Genomic DNA, 18,445 nt, shown 5'->3' on the forward strand with positions numbered 1-18,445 from the left:
CCCTTTCCGCCAAGTTCCCCGTGCCCAGCCTGCACGCCCAGTCTGCACGGCCGAGGCCCAACCGCGCCGCCCAGAAGCTCCCCGTCGGAGCCGACCCGCGCCGCCTAGAAGCTCCCCGTCGGCGCCGACCCGCGCCGCCTAGAAGCTCCCCGTCGGCGCCAACCCGCGCCGCCTAGAGGCTCCCCGTCAGGGCCGACCCGCGCCGCCTAGATGCTCCCCGTCGGCGCCAACCCGCTCCGCCTAGAGGCTCCCCGTCGGGGCCGACCCGCGCCGCCTAGAAGCTCCCCGTCGAGGCCGACCCGCGCCGCCTAGAAGCTCCCCGTCGGGGCCGACCCGCGCCGCCTAGAGGCTCCCCGTTCAGACCGCTGCGCCCCCGCCGCCGGCGTCCCGGTCACGGTGCCTGACTCCGCGCTGACACCCTGTCCCACCTGTCCCTGACCGCGCCGCCACGCCGCCACCCTCCCCGTCCCGCCCCCTCGCTGCGCCACGCAGCGCTACGCCGCGCCGTTGCCGCCGCGCGCTCCGCAGTGGCGGATCCAGAGCCGGCCCGAGGGAGGGGCAAAGTCTAGAACCCTTTGCCTACTTACAGCGACAAAGTGCAGCTTGTCCTGCCTCTCTGGCGGCTAGCTAGGTTCCTCAAACTGCCTTTTTGCCCCCACTGGATCCGTACCTAGCGCCCCGCGGTCGCTGATTGGTCGCGACGTGCGTGAGTGACGTCACGCACGCCAACATGTCGGCTGTCTGTTTATCAACACGGCCAGCGCGAACTCGCCACCCCCGCCGTGACAGACGCGACGCCAGCGCGTCACGTTTCCTGACTTGAACCGCGACACTGGTCACTGGAGGGCGATGGACGTGCACGCCGCCAACCTGGAGTACTACGACAAAATGCAGCAACTCGAGGAGAGGCTCAGGAGGAGGTTTGTGAGGTTAAACTACTGGAAATGGGGCGTACCGGTGTCTGACTGTCTGACGCACCTGCCGGATTCTGAGTCATCTTTTTCGCTCTGTCTCTCTCGCACTCATGGGGCGCGCCGTTTAGGCGCGAGAGAGACGGAGCGATGAAAACAACTCTCGGAATCAGTCTTCTGTGAAAATGATCGTTTGACATGGGGTACTACTACTTGTCAATGAAAGTGCCTTCGAGCCGGTGCTTGCACATTCTGTTAATATTTAAATCCATTTCCCTTCTCTCTTCTCAATCATTTTGTGAGGAAGGTCACACCAGTTTACTGGGAAGGGATGATCAGTTCTGTTAGTTAATTTGAAATGGCTGACGCTATATTTTTATTGTAATTTTAATAAAGTGCTTTCGAGCAATCTATCTTGTTTTATTTAGGGTATTGGTTTTGCCCTTATTTGACTCTAGATGCAATATATTAGAATTGAATAGCACACCTGAATTTTGAAAAAAAAAAAAAGATAAATAAATTTAGGTTTATCAGTAAAACATGCGCTGTTGCAGTTATTCTTATGTTTGTTTCTTCTTCTTTTTTCCAGTGAAGAAGAAAGGATGCTTCTGCAGCGGCAATTTGATCTTCTTGTCCAGTCAAATCATGATAAGTATGACTTCCCCTCTCCTAAAAATTGTACCAGTTTCATTGCTCTTAAATTACTCGTAAATAATTTTGCTTTTGTTCTGTTTTGAAGGGAAAGAGCTCGTGTGTCTGTTGTTGAGGCACGTTACAAGCGCTTTCTTGATGAAGACAAACGGCGAAGAGACCGCAACAGTAGCCTTCTGCAAGCTTTAGACCGCATTGACAGCCACACTGCAAGCCTTGCAGCTAAAACTGAACGGATGCGTTCACTGAGGGTAAGTTGGGCTCACTCACTCCGTACAATTCGTGTTGTCCTTCTTTCATAGAAAATAAGGTGTTCCGTAAAATGGGGCTACTTTGACCCACCGGGGTAACTTTGGCCCATGGGCTAGAAATTCATTTTAAGTGGTTCTTATTCCATTGGTAGCATATTTAGCCGCTGGGCCAAAGTTATCCCAGTGGGCAAAGTAGCCCCAGTTTACGGTTCTGGGAAACAGATTCCCTTTGACTGAAACTCCTACAAGCTCTTAAGTATCAAAATAATAACTGCCATAAAAACATTTGATTGGTATGGTAGTTTTTTTAACAAGTCTATTTGTTTCTTAAATTGCAGAAACATTATGAGGCTTTCATTGCACACTCTTACCCTGGATGGCAACTGGAATTGGAAAGGCCTTATTGTCCCCTTGCTGCCATAGCACCAGCACCAAATGTCATGGCTAGAGTGACAGATGTCACAGAATATGACTCAAATAATCCTCGATGTTTCCCAGATACGAGTGAGTTCAGTGACACACAATATCATGCTCTGCCTGCCATAAGCCCCAAGCCTTACAGCCCTCTTGCCAGTCCTCTCTGCCGCTCTGAACTTGCCATATCTACTAGAGATGACTTCCCTTCAGTGGGGCGATCATTGTATCGCACAGGCTCAGCAGCAATTAGAAGTGCTTCTTTAAGTCCTTCTAGAGTTCGTGACTTGTCATCTCAATATGATGCTAAGAAGATGACTTCCCCATCAATCAGAAATTATGACTCGTATTCACCATCCAAGATTTCAGAAGTGGGTCTTTCCCCAAGGCTGAGGAATGAATCAAATTTTACTAAAATAAATAATGGACTCTCATCTCCGAGGGAACCGTCTTATCAAAGCAATCTACAAACTTATGGCCAAGATAGGCCAATTTCTTATAGACCATTGTCTACTACAAATCATTGTTTCCTGGACTATGACCATGGCACATCGGAGGCAGATTTGAATACCAGTGGTGACTTGCTGAATCTCTCTAATTTATCCTTATCTGATGATGGAGTTCTAAATGATCCAGAAATCCTTGATTCATCATCACGATTCTCACCCATCAGTCATCCCACTTATACTTCCCCAAGAGACTATGGGTCCTCCAAACAAATTCCGTCAATCTCTCTGTCCATACCCCCAGCCTCAGTCAGGCATCATGTCAGCCCACGAGAAGTCTACATACCAAAAAGAAGTGCTTCACTTTCACCATCTCTCTTCACCAGCCCCTCCCCTAAATCTATTCTGTCCCCACGAAGCAGAAAATCTGATGTTACATCAGACAGTGTTCATCGAATCCTTTATCCATCAGATGCAGACTTTCAAAGAACAGAACCATTATTGAGTCCTAGAAGACAGAAGTCAACTTGGCAAACTCTTCGGCCAAGCTACTTACCTCCTCCATCCAGAAGTACAATCAGGCGATCTGTAACTTTTTCAGAGCCTGAATACGAAACTCCTTATAGTTTGAGAGATGAGGCTGGAAGTCCGTACAGTGGCTCTTATGGTTCTTTGAGAAGACACTCACCATCTTCACCTATTTCAAATTGGGAATCAAGTGATCATGAGCGCTACTTACGTGAAAAACAAAGCAGGGAAAAGGATGCTTTTCGAGAGAAAATAGAGAGACTCAAAGAGCTGATAAAAGAAAATAAAGACCACGAAATGGGCTTCGCATGCACAGATACTCGTTCTAGGAGCCCTTCTTTTCAACCCAAGGTAAGAGATCATGAAAAAGAAAAGTGTGATTCTCTGGAAAGTTCCATTGACCGGGATTGGAAAGCCTCACAGTCTCGTAGATCATCCCTTGCAACTGAACTTGTCTCTGATGATGATGATGAAGAGAACATCTCTTCACCTTACAAGAACGCAAACAAAACAGATGAGCTGGAAAGTAAAAACGGAGTGCATACCTCAAAAATGGATTTTGCTGAAGATGTTTCAGAGCCAATTACTGATAAAGAACACTGGTCAGGTAAATTCAACGAAAAAGATGAAGATGCTAAGGAAAATCTAAAAGCCCCTGAAATAAAGGACAAAGGCACTAAGGATCAATCAGAATCAGAAAAATTAAATCTTGATGATGGTTATGCTTATACACCATATGAGTCAACAGAATTTAAAGAAGGAAAAGAATTTAAAGACACTGAAAATCCATCAACTCAAAGTAAGCAGGAGTCTCAAGGAGAGCATGCACAGCCAAATGATGGAAATAAAATGGATCAGGAACGTGTGAATGACACAGAAGAAAAACAACTTCAAGATGCAGGAAAGGAGAGCTCAGACTTCATCTACATGGAGAGCATAAGAGAGGGTGACACAGGGGAACCACTCTCAGAAAAAGCTATTGATTTTGAACACTCAGACAATTTGCAAAAAGTTGACCAAACTGAAGCAAGCTTCCAAAACAACTTGCCAACCAAAGAAGGGCAGGAGAATTTGAACGAGTACCAAAACAATTACAACTATGAGGCAGATCCAAAACAGCAAGAGTGGGCTACAAATGAAGACGGTGGAACACAAGGGCCACAAAATATGCAGTACGATGACTCAACTCCCACAGGCTATGAGAATCAAAGCCAAAATAATGCAGCACTTGGACAAGAAAGTGGGTTTGAGGGATATCAAACAGAAGGCGGTCAGGAACAACAGAGATATGAAAATTACCAATCTAACACTGCACCTGACCAGCAACCACAAGAAAATTATGGAGAAAATGCTGGGTACGAACAGTATCAAGAGCCCAAGCAAGCAACAGAAACTGGGTACCAGGAGTATTCGGAAGACCCAGGTCAATATCAACAAAATTACCAAGCGTATTCCGAAGACCAGCAGTATAATGAACAACAAGATCCCACCTATAATGCCCAAGACCCAGGTTTTAATTCACAAGATCCAAACAGCTATCAATATTCACAAGACCCAAACAAAAACCAGTATCAAGAGTACAACTATGAGCAGAATCAGGAAGCATATGATTATTCTCAAGACCCCAACTATCAACAAGATCAAGCATACCAGCAGGAGCAGCAGTACCAGTCTGATCAAGCTTACTTACAAGATCCCAATTACTCCCAAGACCAGCAGTATCAGCAGAGCTCAGAATACCAGCAAGGTCAACAGTATCAAGAAGCTGGCTATGATGGGTCTGGACAGTATCAAGGATATCAACCTGGTACGGATGATCTATCAGAGGAAACAACTCCATCTGCTGATTCCAATTATCAAGGTCAAACTCTGGGCGGCGAAGCAAAGGACCAATCTCAAAGTTAGTAGCTACTGGGAAATGACATTCTATTTCGCTTGCTTAACTAATCTGAGACAGATAAGCTTATACTGTATTGCAAACTTACACCAACTAACTTAATTTGTTTTTCTTCAGCTTTGGAGCAGTACCGTGCTTTGCTGGGAGCCGACCCCAGCAGTGAGCCAGGGTTTAGTGATTCCAGTGAAATTGAGAACCAGATGGCTGCTGTGGTTGGACTGGGTGGAAACTCAAGGTAAGGAAGAGTCACTATGAAATCCATAAAAAAACATTCACTAAATGAAATTAATTTTAAATTATTACCATTTTTCTAAAATGAAAATTTGCTTTGGGTGAAGTGTTGTGGAACAAGCCCCAGCAACTTCGCCACCCGTGGCTCCAGCAGCAGCAAAGGGAAAGGCCAAGAAAAAGCCTCAGCTCACCCGGAAGCAAAGCAGCATCACAGCCGATAGTGTAGAGGGCAACGAGCAAAAGACACCGTCTCTTCCAAAGACGCCCGAAGTGAAATCGGACCCAGCAGCACCTCAGCAAAGTGACAGTGACTTTGACATTAGTTCACAGTAGACACACTTTCCCTTTTTACCATTTGGTGCCTTAAAAATGGATTCTTTCATAGCACATTTGTAATGTAGTCAACACTAAGAAGTACTGTTATCATTCCTAAATAACCAAAGAATTTTTTAAGTAACAAGGATATTTTATGTAGCAATATACAGATCTAGTTCATATAAGTTATTCTCTCTCTTCTCCTTTTTACTGATTGTCTTTTTCCCTCACCCATGTTGCATGTGTAATTGAATTGTTTCAGAAGGCAGAATTTTCAATTGTTCTATAAGCACTTAAACAGTTACAAAAAGCTTCATTCAATGTTATGGGTCTAAAGAACGATTTTCATGAAATATGTGACAGCTTAATTGAGCTTATTGGTGAATTTATTCTTTTAGAATTCATAGCCCTTTATAAATGTTGCAAATAAAAATAAATACATGACAGGGCATGTCCTGGCTGGAAATTCTATTATTCTCTCTATATCACATGGTCAGAATAGAAAATTTACAAATATCACTCCCCAGACATAAACATGTGAACATTTCGATCTGAAGACATCATTCGAGAGGCACGCTCGCTTCCTACCATTCCTGCAAGTTGTGGGGCATCAAATTTGTTGTACAGGACAGTTACTGTCATATTATTTTCACTGCCTCCATATGGATTTTGATTTGCTTCCTGTTCAAACAATAACATATCAAATCAGTAACTGACATGATTGTGTGAAGAAAAATAAAACAACCACAATATTTTAATACTTCTTTGCCTTACCTGCATTTGATTACACATTTCACTATAAAAATGTGCCATTGTTGGAGGTTGGTAAAATACAATATGCCTAATACCCTTAATCAGAGGGCGTCTAAAGAAGTGAAACCTCTCACTGTACAACAGAAATTGTACCTGACCATGATAAAACATATCTCTAGCTCTTGCTATTTTCCCTTCCTGAAATTGATAGTTTTGTTAGATCCAGCAAAAAGACTGAAGGATTAATTCATTCACATTCATGATTGATTACCTTGGAGTATTCACATATTTGTACAAAACTGAGGTCTTGTCGGCGTAAGTAATTTCTAATACGAACAAAATCAAAATATGATGGCACATAGATCATAGTTTGGCCCATGAGTGGATCTGTATGATCTGGTAAAACTTTCCGAGTGAGGAAGTCAAATCTTACATCTAAACTTTGGGAGACTGAAATTGCGTCTAGTCTCTGGAATACCTGAATTTTTACAACAAACGTGTCAAAATTATCACAAGGCAGGATTCATGTGAAAAATAAAATAATAATACATCAATATTCAGCACTTACCTGAGGTAATTGAACTACAACATGACAAATAGTCCCAGTTGTTTTAGGATTGACAACACGCACTGATCCTGCATAGTTACTACATCTTTTATTTAAAAGAGAACTGAACTCTATTAAGGGTACTGAACTGAACAAGATTGTTTGTCGATAGTGCTTTGACCATCCATTCACTGCCCAGGGTCTTACACGAGAAAAATCAGTACCATGAGATTCTTTGGGTAGTAAATGGAAGTGATCCCAGACATGTAGAAGGTGATCCCAATTCTGTTTGCACAAGGACAGAGACAAAATGTAACCAGATCTCTAAATACAAAATTCCAATAAGTCTCATTGATATAATACCTGCATAAAGAAGACTTCTGATTGATCTAGAATGACCATTTCCAGGGATGCTAAGAAATCATAATCCCTTTCTCCTTCACCTTCTGCTCCAACAATCATCCTCAAACCCAGAGGGGATGAAACAATAATATCAGCAGAATAAAAGTCAGCATAGAGCTAAATATGAGAAAGTAAAGCATTATTATAATACTGGATTAGGGTGGAACTAAAGCAAGATAAATTTTTGAAGCCCTACCTTGACACATTTTTTAGTCAGGGTCAACCCCAAGCGGAAAGTATCATCTGTATTCCCAGAAAATAAAGCTTCATAATCCTCAGGACGACGATTTTTTTTGGGCAAAGCAAGCTCTCCTCCAGTGAACTCCTCTTCAAAACGTTTTCGGTTCATTACCTCATTTCCTTTCCCTTCATTACGCACTAATAGTTTAATAAGCATTTCCACAACTCTGAAATGTTAAGACAAAGATTTAATGGGAGAAAAATAAAAGAATGAGGAACTAAATAGACAAGGGCCATCAAACCCAACATACCTGCGAGCCTGTTCACGGAATGGTACAACTATGAGAACTTTGGGCCTCACCAAGCCCTGATCCCGAAATGCATCTGGTATGTCAGCAGGGTTCTTTTTATTTAAGCGTGCATTGTGATGCAATACCGTATTCCTAGTCTTGATAATGTGATTAGCAGCATGAAGGCAATATGCAAATCTTACTTCTTCACCATTTTCTAAAGTTCTTTCTGGATAATATAAGTCCTGATAATTGTTCATCACAGAGAAAAGCTCCAGTTGAAGTGGAGTAAGAATTTCTGACTCGTTGCCAGGAGTGATATTGTCTGCATTGGCTTTTGGAATGGTGTCATGTAACTGCACTTTCACGTGGAGTTGGTTTAAATCGACATGACGAGCCCGAACAGGCATCTTCCCTGGCTGAGCATAGACTTTAGGCTCTTCCAATGTAAGCTTGGAGTCAGTATTAACATTTGGAGGTGAACTGGGGATGTCAGGTATTGTTACTACTAGACGGCCTAAGGATTTCCATTGAACCTCTTCAACTTTGGTTGGGGGCTTCGTCTGACCAAGGAACTCAGCAGCTTCTTCAGAAAGATCACGACAAATGTGGGCAGCGAATGGATCATCTTCAGTTACCAAGGCATCCTCCTGTAATATTGACAAAATAAATGCAAATATGAATTGAACGAACTAGACAAAAAGGACGCTTATTGAATCAAGATGGCACAAACCTGTGAGTCAATAGGTGTTATTTCAATGTGTTCATCATCCGCTTCAGAATCGTCTTCTTCTTCATCGGCTTCACCAACGTCATCAGAATCCACAGCGTCATCGGAGGTGACAGACTCGCCCTCGTTGTCATCAGTGTTAACCACATCTTCAGCGTCTTGAAGATCATCATCATCGTCATCACCTTCCTCCTCCTCAGCCAGCTCACTTCCAGCATCCGAATCGGATTCATCCTTCAAACTGTCAGTGTCTGGCAGCCCTGTCTGGGACGGGTTATGTTGCCCTCGGTCTGCCTCCGCGTCCGAGTCCCCTTCTCCCTCCTCGTCGAGATCGCTGTCATCCTCGTCGTCCTCTTCACTGTCGCTGTCGACGGCCACATTGTTCTTGCGCTCCTTCTTGGAGAAGGTCGACAAAAGCTGCGAGTAGGCGTCCACTTCTTCCTCGCTCTCTGCGTCTGCGGCGGGGACGTCCTCCACCTTCTGGCGCTTGGCGAACCTCTCGTCCGGCTGGTCCGCCAGTCGCCGTTTGTACTGCTCCTTGTGCTTGATGTCCCTGCCATTCGTCGACCTGTCCTTTTTCGCGGCCGGCTTCGGTTTGTTGAACTGTTTTCCACCTTTTTGGTGGGACTTTCGTCGTCCTTTCCCACGTGCCATGATGTTGGTGTCGTCTGGTCTGCTGGTCCGGCGTGTTTGTTTGCTTACAGTGCACCAACTGGACCGGAACTAAAGTCACCGGAGAACGCCACCTCACAATGTTTTACCAGGAACAAAAAGCTTCGGCCCTACCACAGATGCACTTAATATTTTGCAACAGCAGCACGTAATATTGAAAAGGCCAAATCTTTTCCGACTTTTTCAGACGTTATTTGTGTTGTAATGTTGGTAAAGAAACCACCTACTCGTTTCCCCCTCCACCCGACGTCAAAACAAAATCTGTCGTCTGCTATTGTATTGTCGTCTGCAAGAGAAGTGCCTAAGTTGCCTGCTGTCTGCTGAAAACAATTAAAGCTGACAGAAAACCTGGAGTTTACGGTTCGAAAAGGGACTTTCAGTCATTGATACTGTAGGTCACTCAAAAGATTCTGTTCTGAACTCCAAATCAACGCGTGGTCAGAATGTCATCAGATCAACAGTATGTACTGCAATATTGTGAACATAGTTCTGCTATGATTCTGTGTTTTTACAAGGATCAAATTTATAATTTATCTTCAGGCTGAACACCGCCCTGTTCAAGACAATCGAACAGCATCAGTGGCCTATTGTTTACCGTGATGAGTACAATATCAAGCTGATGGGTTTAGAAAAGCTCCACCCGTTTGATTCCCAGAAATGGGGCAACATATTTCAGGTGAGTTCAAAATAAAGTCAACCAGAACATGCTTTGATATAGAAATGTACAATTTAAAAGTATTCAGAGGTTGCAGTTAAAACCCTAGGACATGCAAAAGCCATGCCTTCACTGACCTAACTTCTTTCACAGTGTGTCTGTTTGTTGTGTTTTTACAAATTGCTATTTATTTTTTGGTCTTTTGATTTAAGATTTTAAAAAAAGAAGGCCTTGTTGAGGAACAATCCATTGTTCAGCCCAATCTGGCTAAAAAAAATGACCTGCTTGTTGTTCACACTGAAGATTACTTGAAATCACTCAAGGTAACTTATTGAGTTTGAAAAAAAAAATCATATAAATCTTGGCAATGGTGTTAAAAATAAATTTCTCACAGTATGCCTGTGTTTTTTCCCCCTTTTTTAACAGAGAAGTTACATTATAGCTAAGATAACCGAAATATTACCGTTAGCTCTAATACCAAATTATTGCCTACGAAAGAGATATCTTAAACCAATGAGGTATACCACACTGCATAATTTATTGCTTTTTTTTCTTTCCCCTGCTGTACAGGTTACTTATTTTTTGTGTTTCTTTTCTGTGAATGAAATACAGATATCAGACAGGAGGATCTATTTTAGCTGGGCATCTAGCTTTGGAACGCGGCTGGTCCATCAACCTGGGGGGTGGCTTTCACCATTGTTCAAAAGATCGTGGAAGCGGTTTTTGCCCTTATGCTGACATTTCATTATTAATTCAATTTTTACTGAAGTATGAGAAGAATAGAGTATCAAGAGTAATGATTGTGGATTTAGATGCACATCAGGTGTGTCAAGGAAAACCATCGCCTTTATCACCATGATCAACTCATGAAGTTACAGATATGTTTTTTTTTGTTTTGTTTCCAGGGAAATGGTCATGAGAGAGACTTTTATGGTCTTGACAATGTGTATGTGATGGATGTTTACAATAGCAAGATTTATCCCAGAGACCGTGGTGCTAAATTAGGCATTCAATGTAACATAGAGTTGCGTCCTTTGACTTCTGACCATGAATATCTAGATCTAGTTGAAGTGTAAGTACTATTTCCAATACAAATTTGATTACTTGAATAACTTGAGACAGAACCTTTTCCTTTTGATATTAACAGACATTTGGAACAATCATTAAGAGAGTTTCGTCCAGATATTATAGTCTACAATGCTGGGACAGATATATTAGAGGGTGACCGCCTGGGCTGTCTTTCTATTTCTCCTGCTGTAAGTAACCAAGCTGTCTAAACGGTACCTTGAAAAAATCTAGAAAAATTAATGAAAGGTTGCTTGACATTATTTTCTGTCCTCTCCTTCTAACAGGGAGTTAGAAGGCGAGACCAGTTGGTGTTTATGAAAGCTCGGGAAAGGAGAATCCCTATTGTGATGCTGACAAGTGGGGGCTATCAGCCATGCACAGCCAAAGTTATAGCAGATTCCATTCTAAACCTGCACACAATTGGTCTCATAGATGGGCCGGACAAAGGCAAAAAAGATTGAAGGTAAAAAAGTTTTTTTTTTTTTTTAACCATTTTCAAGAAGCCAGATATCAAATGTTTTAATGAAAGATATCAATTTAAAAAATATAGTACACATTTTTTTCCCCATGGGAAGATAAATATCTCTTACAATGTATTTCAAAAATTCAAATTAGAAAGCAACACAATTTGACAATTTCAATAAAGGGTTATTTATGATCATGGATGGTGAAAAGTTCCCCTTTCTTCCTAAGTAATTCACAGTGACACAAAAACATCCTCATTACAGGTGTCCAAGAACAGCAGTGAGAAAATATCATTATAAAAGTTAGGATAATATTCACAGGCTCTGCGGCAATCAGGGGTCCAGTTTATCTCCAGCAACTTTGGTTGAATTTTGTCTTTGTTTCTCGGACAGTGCTGCCAGTCTAACATAAGGTCCACTGCGTACACAGCTCTGGACTGAGGGCTTGGCGCTATTCCACAAGGCGGGGCCTTCAGGGCTGCACACTCAAACACTTCACGCAACATTTCAAAGATATCTTTTTCAACTTCTTTCCAAGGGTGACTAGGGTACTGCTTCTCAAATTCATCAATAAATTCGTTGTGGAGCATCTTACAAAGTTGAGCTTCAGTATAGTTCATCACTGTGAAGTGCTTTTCATAATCATCAAATTCAGACAGGTCAAAGGACTTGTTGGCAAATCGCAGGAAGAAGTTGCGATACGCATAAACTTCTAGAGGTTTCACACTTTTTAGGAGGACAACATATCGTACATCAAACTTTACTCTGCCAATATCAGGTCTACAAAACAGAACTGGGTTGTGCAAGTATTTCTGAGCAATCTTGGGGCCAGAGAAGGGCAGTCTAAGAATGTACCTCAAATTATCTGTAACATGCATATCAAGACCTCTTGCCAGGTTCCATGGCTTACAAATCCACAAATTGTCCAAACCTTTCTCTTCCCTTTGCTGGTAATAACTTACAAACTTGGGGAGCTCTGTTTTCAAGTTAAAAGTAGTAGGAAGCCATGAGGGGAAGGTTTCCAGTGTATCTTCATCGTAAGTTTTGACACCTTTCCCAAGTTTTCTGCGACATACCACACTAAGCAGATCTTTTACGGTAAGGACATGCTCAAAGGGAAATTGATTGATGAACTTATGTGGAGTTGATTCACTTAACTCTTTGAACTTTTTGAAATGGGTTGTTGTCCACAGAATGTCAGCATCAGTTTCATTATCAATAAAAACGAACTGAGGATGGTTCAGGTACTCATGAATGTATTTATATTCTGCAAAAACTTTCCAAACTTTAGTTTTGTCATTATCTTTAGGAGTCTGAGTAAGAATATCCAAATCAGGAAGTGTCTCTACTTCATGTCCATCAAGAAAATATTTTGGTGCTGGTTCTTCCTGGACAAAGCATTGATTAGTGAACTCATTTGGAAACCAAGGAATGAGCAGAGCCTTCTTAGAGTCAGAATCAGTTTGCAAACAGCCTTCAATGAAATTTCTCGTCACTTCTCCATTAAGTTCTACATCACGGATTGGGAAAAGAATAGAGTAGGTGACCTGCTCAGGACTGAACACAAATGGAACCACGCGGAAGTTGGGATCAGACGAATGTTGAATTGCAGAGCCAAACTCATCCATTATATACCACACAGGCAACCTGTCCTCGACATTCATGTTGTTGGCTACAGAATAAGTTTGGCTGTAGTTCCACATATACTTTGATACAAATTCTCTTGCTTCATCGACAGACACATCTTCATCGCATCCCATGAGCCTAGCCATTCTCTCTAACAGTCCGGGGACATGCCGCAAATGTTTCTGAGCATCACTAGCAGTAAAAGTCCAGGCATGATCAATCAGATAGATATGGCTTGGATCTGATGCACTTATCCCGTTCTGCGTCGACACAAAGACGCTGTACACCGGATCGCCTTCTTCACGTTCCTTGGACTCGTAGTCCACCATGTACATCGAAAACTTCTCACCAGCATCAAACACCTGGTTCACGAGTTTCTGAAAGAGAGTTTCCCAAAGATGCTGAGGCACGGCAGCGAGCTCCAGCTGCGGCTTGTGAAGCGTCAGAAAATCTTCAAATGTGAGGGAATCCATCTGAAAAATCAGAACAAATGACAAATTAATGTTCAGTTATTATTATGGTCCCCAATGGGACTTTCTAACCTAGCTCATCATGTGGTCATGGGTTATTCCTCTCTCACAGACGATAGCAAGGCTATTGCCGCTTGCCAAACACGAAAGAAACAAAATTACAATCCAATGAAAATGAACATATAAAATTACCCTGAAAAGGTTTCAAAGACGTCCCAAAACAAATATTGTCGTGTTCTGCTCCAACCTCGTCTCGTCGGGCACAGCCTGGCAGTTCTCCCGAAAGTAGGTGTGACGTGTATATCTGCCCGAAGGACCGCGCTGAGAAGCTTTTGTTGTCAATGTTCAAATAACTTTAGAAAGCTGTGGCATTTTCCAGCGTACTTGCTTGTAATGTTGAAAACCACATGATTTGAATTTGATGTCTTTTTACATTTTCGTCCCCGGCGGAACCTCCCTGATACTGTGCATGAAAAAACTTTGGTTGTGCAGGTTGGCACGCTCAAGCCTTCGGTTCAAACCGGCCAATCACGGAGCGCGTTGCAACTTCCTTTCCACTCCCGACGTGGTTGCAACGAGCTCGCTGATTGGTCGCGACGAGGCCAACCGTCAAAACCGTGCCCCGCGATTGGTCTGACGGGCTGCCTTGCGTCAGTGAGCGCAAGACCGTGCCCCCGCATTGTTGATCGCGCAAACGTTTCGGCAACTCTCTCCACAGAGCCAAATTTTTAACCCCGTCCGGCCCGGAATTGCAAGCGACAAGCGTCTGCGTGCCGCGGTACTCGCTCGGGGATCGTCTTGGATTTTACAGTGTTGTCTCTGTTGAGGTAAGTCGTGGCTGGCCTTTGCGCGAAGGCCTGGCCTTTGTGCTGCAAGGCGGACCGCCGCCTCTCCCGCTCGCGCCTCGTCTCGCCAAACTCGTTCCAGTGCTCCCATTGCTGTCAGTTTGGCGACGGGGAGACGCGCCCCGCCGTGCCGCCCCGCATCGTCCGTTCGCTGTCCGTCAATCCTTTCCCCGGCCCGGCGGCCGTTTTTGTCGAGGCGCGCGCGAAGTGTGTACGGACCCGGGCGACGGTTGGTGACTCGGCCGTCGCCTCGCACGCCTCCAACAGGTGGCCCTTTTCGCTGTAACCGGCCGTTGCGGGCCTCGCGGGCGGGTCCGGTAGTGCCTGGTGCAGCCCTTGGTCCCCGTGTTCGAGGCCCTTTGCGCTGTGCGCCCTGACTCGGCCGCAGGCGCGCCTCGCCTGTCTAACCTCTCTGGCCGTGTGTTGCCGCGCTGCCCGCACCGCCCGCGGTGTGGCCGGCTGTCTGGGACACTGTCCGCACTGCAGTGGGTTGCCAGTGCAGCCCGCGGCTGCCGGGACACACTGCTAGCTCCGCGCGGCCCCTCGCACCTCTGTTCCATTCATTACTCTGCAGGGTTGCTGCTGCTGGCCTTGTTCTGTCAATGTTGAGACCGTCTGATCCTTGTTCGGTGCAGTGCAGTGAAAGGGTGTCATTCTGTTTCAGAGTTAACCAGCTTCATGATGCCGTCTCAGTCTGAAAATGAGAACAGACTTCGACGGTTCAAGAACAAAGGAAAGGATTGCGATGTAAGTCACATTCAATGTCCTATCTTTTGTCTGTGTCTTCTGTGTATGTACTAACGTTACTTTTGTGTTCAGGAAATGCGGAGGCGTCGTAATGAGGTGTCAGTGGAGTTGCGCAAGGCTCGCAAGGATGAACAGCTGCAGAAGAGACGCAACTTAGCCCTGGATGAGGAGCCTACTTCGCCTCTTCAAGAGAGCAATGTCCAGGCTAAATCTCCCCTCATGTCCATCGCTGACATCCTCATTGGTAAGTGTTTCTGATCACTAATACATCTTACCAAGTCCCTGCTTTGGGCCACTGCCTGCATGCTCAATGGCTGTTAATGAAGAGACACAGTCTGTGTCTCTTTCTGATCAGTGTTTACTATAGCGTAGTGTGATTGGTACTAATGTGTGGTCTATCCTTCAGGTCTTCAAAGCCCAGATGAGAACCAGCAGCTGATTGCCGTCCAAGCCGCTAGAAAGACACTCAGCAGAGAACAGAATCCTCCCATTGATGACATGATCAGGGCCGGTGTTGTCCCATACTGCGTACGTGCTCTAGAGAACTTCAACAAGTAAGTTGTGATGTGTAGCTAGTTTCAAATTGTTGGTTGTTGCAACCACTTTCCTGTTGTGTTACCAGAGCTGTGTCGTTAATCCAACACTCTTTATTCCAGCCCTGGTCTCCAGTTCGAAGCTGCCTGGGCTCTGACCAATGTTGCATCTGGAACTTCAGAGCAGACTGCCACTGTCGTGAAAGCTGGTGCTGTGCCTCGACTTGTGCGGTTGCTTGGTCCTGGCAACCCTCCCAACGTAGTGGAGCAGGCTGTCTGGGCGTTGGGAAACATTGCTGGTGATGGTCCCACAAACAGAGACCTTGTACTCAGTAGTAACGCTCTGCCGTCACTGTTGGAGCTGGTGACCCCTGAGACTCCGGTCAGTTGCCTGTCAATTGTGTTTGAAACTTACGAGTTGCCTTTATTGTTGTTTCATGACTTATTTCTACTTTCAGGTTGCTTGTTTGAGAAACATTGTTTGGACCTTGTCAAATTTGTGCCGAAACAAGAACCCTCCACCATCCTTTGAAATGGTCAAACCATGCCTGCCAGTATTCAGCAAACTGTTGCACTATTCTGATAATGATGTAATCTGTAAGTATCTACACTGTTGAACCAAGTGGTGCAGAGCAATCATCTGCACTTTGGATTTGTAGAGTTTGCAGTCTCCACACTTGTAGAGCTCCTATCTCTTGGCATGGTGCAAATGTGGAGAACTAAGAGTGGAGACTGCCAATTCTGCACTTCCAAGTGCCAATTGCGTTCAAGCAATTCCATTTTTAAATTCCAAGTAGTTTCAGAGTGTGTCTGTGCCTCTTTCGGTGTTCCTTGTTCCCTGTGTGACCATACAATGTTCTTGTTTGCAGCTGACGTTTGTTGGGCCCTGTCCTACTTGACCGATGGAACCAATGACAAGATCCAGGCTGTTGTCAACACCGGCCTTGTCCCGAGACTAGTGCAGCTCCTGGACAGCAGAGAGGTCTTGGTCATCACTCCCGTTCTCCGCACTGTCGGTAACATTGTTACTGGCAATGATGTTCAGGTCAGTATCATTGTTTTTTTCTCCCCCCTCTGATGCATGATAGAGTGTGCCCGGTTTCTCATCCGATTTTCTTTCAGACTGATGCTGTTCTTCAAGCGCAAGTCTTGCCTCGTCTGGGCAAACTTCTGTGCCACAGTCGTCCCAATTTAGTGAAGGAAGCTGCTTGGACCCTTTCTAACATTACTGCTGGTAACGTTGAACAGATTCAACAAGTCATAAACTGTGGTCTCATTCAGCCTCTTATTGCTGTCCTGCGTCAGGTAAGGCCCTACACAAGTTGAATTTATTTTTATTTTTTGCAAGACTTTTATTTTTGCCGTATGTTTATTAATTGAACTTTGTCCGACAGGGTGACTTCAAGTCTCAGAAGGAAGCTGCCTGGGCTGTCACAAATATCACGTCTGGGGGCAGCATCGGACAGCTGTCCATTTTAGTTCAAGAAGGCGCCCTCCATTGCATGTGCATGCTCCTCGACTCCAAGGACTACAAGTGTGTCAAGGTTGTCATGGATGGAATCGTCAACATCCTCGCTACAGCAGAGAAGACCGGTGATTTGGATAAGGTTGCCATGCTTGTTGAAGAGTGTGGTGGCTTGGATAAAATCGAGGCCTTGCAGAACCATGAAAATGAAGAAATCTACCAGAAGGCTCTCAACATTATTGACACTTACTTCTCATCAGGGGTAAGGACTTTTTATACGATGCCTAACTTGCTCTTGTCTTGTGGTTTTGTCATCTAACTGTTCGATGTCTTCCTCCAGGAACCTGATGACCCCAACCTCGCTCCTCAACAAGTGAATGGACAACTTGCCTTCAACTCTGGATCAGCAGTTCCTGAGGGTGGATTTTCTTTTTAAGCCCTTTAATGTGTTCATTCTAATTGTGATATAAATTATTTGTCAATCCAGTTGTTAAACTTGAATAGTGGACCAATCATTTAGGCTATTATTATGAAATTTGGAGAAGCTGAGTCCATGATGGGGTTTTCTTGTTGGACTGTTGATTTAATTGTTTTTTTTTTTACTTATGAAATGTCCATTGTTTTCCTTTTTTATGTCTTTGGGCCCAATTTTTACTTGAAACTGTCTTGTTAGGTAGTGCCATGAGTGAAGTTTTAAATACCTGTAATACTAAATCATTAAAGCCTGTCAGTACGTACTCTTGTCTTTACTTGTCACATCCTAAAGAACAGTAGACATCTCCCACAGCACTGTTCTAGATACTTGTGCATCAGATAGATGAAAGCAAAGATCCAAAAGTTGCTTGATACATTCATAATGAAATGACTGTTCTGCTTTGAGGAGCAGTGAAATACTGGCACTCCTACTGATGTGAGAATTGTCGTCTTTTTAGGGCATCATGCTTTTGTTGTTTGCGATATCTTCTCGCTAAAAGTTAGATCGTCTCCTCAGTATAGCTGGGGGCAGAGTGGTCCCACACACCAATTTTGTGCATGGGGTATTGACGTTGATCGGGGAGAGGACTGATTAGAGCGGAACCGCGTGAAGACTCCATGCGCAAGAGACACTCCCCATTTCTTTTTCTTTTCAGAAATTGGCCCTTGGGAGCCGCGGGCTAAACTCTCTAGGCGTGTTTAAACGCATGCACATGACAGAAAGGGTTTCTAATGCAGAGCTCTATATGTTGCAAAGAGAGGGGTTGCGTGATTGATTGATTGATTAGAGTGCAACCTGCGCAAGGAGTATTGCCAAGGTCGTTTCTTTGACATGATTTCTGTTATGAGAGGGAGAGCCAGCAGGCGTGGATCCTTGGGG

General features: G+C 44.3%; 5 protein-coding genes across 7 annotated transcripts; 3 read left to right on the forward strand and 2 right to left on the reverse strand.

Annotated features, from left to right (window-relative positions):
* The first annotated feature begins 578 nt into the window (after positions 1-578).
* On the forward strand, positions 579-6,095 carry LOC117651354. Of its 2 annotated transcripts, none has more exons than XM_034395313.1 (6): positions 579-920; positions 1,501-1,563; positions 1,651-1,813; positions 2,152-5,101; positions 5,216-5,333; positions 5,437-6,095. In XM_034395313.1, the coding sequence occupies exons 1-6, from the start codon at positions 850-852 to the stop codon at positions 5,660-5,662; spliced, it is 3,591 nt and encodes a 1,196-aa protein (XP_034251204.1). In that variant the 5' UTR covers positions 579-849; the 3' UTR covers positions 5,663-6,095. The 2 variants fall into 2 exon arrangements, with proteins under 2 accessions (XP_034251204.1, XP_034251205.1); XM_034395314.1 differs by lacking the exon at positions 579-920 and adding an exon at positions 1,095-1,114.
* On the reverse strand, positions 6,013-9,265 carry LOC117651355 (digestive organ expansion factor homolog). The gene is made up of 8 exons (XM_034395315.1): positions 8,550-9,265; positions 7,838-8,466; positions 7,543-7,753; positions 7,308-7,463; positions 6,966-7,229; positions 6,669-6,875; positions 6,419-6,595; positions 6,013-6,325 (listed from the first exon to the last, which is right to left on the reverse strand). Exons 1-8 carry the CDS (start codon positions 9,198-9,200, stop codon positions 6,161-6,163), a joined length of 2,460 nt encoding a protein of 819 aa, XP_034251206.1. The 5' UTR covers positions 9,201-9,265; the 3' UTR covers positions 6,013-6,160.
* Positions 9,266-9,482: 217 nt separating this feature from the next.
* LOC117651358 (histone deacetylase 11) lies at positions 9,483-11,596 on the forward strand. Its single transcript, XM_034395320.1, has 8 exons — positions 9,483-9,678; positions 9,759-9,894; positions 10,086-10,196; positions 10,300-10,391; positions 10,486-10,696; positions 10,779-10,945; positions 11,021-11,129; positions 11,226-11,596. The coding sequence occupies exons 1-8, from the start codon at positions 9,662-9,664 to the stop codon at positions 11,400-11,402; spliced, it is 1,020 nt and encodes a 339-aa protein (XP_034251211.1). The 5' UTR covers positions 9,483-9,661; the 3' UTR covers positions 11,403-11,596.
* Positions 11,495-13,854, reverse strand: LOC117651356 (tubulin--tyrosine ligase-like protein 12). Its single transcript, XM_034395316.1, has 2 exons — positions 13,694-13,854; positions 11,495-13,504 (listed from the first exon to the last, which is right to left on the reverse strand). The coding sequence occupies exon 2, from the start codon at positions 13,502-13,504 to the stop codon at positions 11,639-11,641; it is 1,866 nt and encodes a 621-aa protein (XP_034251207.1). The 5' UTR covers positions 13,694-13,854; the 3' UTR covers positions 11,495-11,638.
* A 282-nt stretch (positions 13,855-14,136) lies between these two features.
* LOC117651357 (importin subunit alpha-1) lies at positions 14,137-17,828 on the forward strand. 2 transcript variants are annotated; one of them, XM_034395317.1, is made up of 10 exons: positions 14,137-14,328; positions 15,011-15,093; positions 15,166-15,337; positions 15,500-15,647; positions 15,750-16,008; positions 16,085-16,223; positions 16,496-16,671; positions 16,749-16,931; positions 17,021-17,353; positions 17,432-17,828. In XM_034395317.1, the coding sequence occupies exons 2-10, from the start codon at positions 15,025-15,027 to the stop codon at positions 17,525-17,527; spliced, it is 1,575 nt and encodes a 524-aa protein (XP_034251208.1). In that variant the 5' UTR covers positions 14,137-14,328; positions 15,011-15,024; the 3' UTR covers positions 17,528-17,828. The 2 variants fall into 2 exon arrangements, with proteins under 2 accessions (XP_034251208.1, XP_034251209.1); XM_034395318.1 differs by lacking the exon at positions 14,137-14,328 and adding an exon at positions 14,549-14,613.
* The last annotated feature ends 617 nt before the right edge of the window (positions 17,829-18,445 follow it).

The sequence above is a fragment of the Thrips palmi genome, unplaced genomic scaffold (genome assembly GCF_012932325.1).
Source record: "Thrips palmi isolate BJ-2018 unplaced genomic scaffold, TpBJ-2018v1 HiC_scaffold_5, whole genome shotgun sequence".
Lineage (NCBI taxonomy): Eukaryota > Metazoa > Arthropoda > Insecta > Thysanoptera > Thripidae > Thrips > Thrips palmi.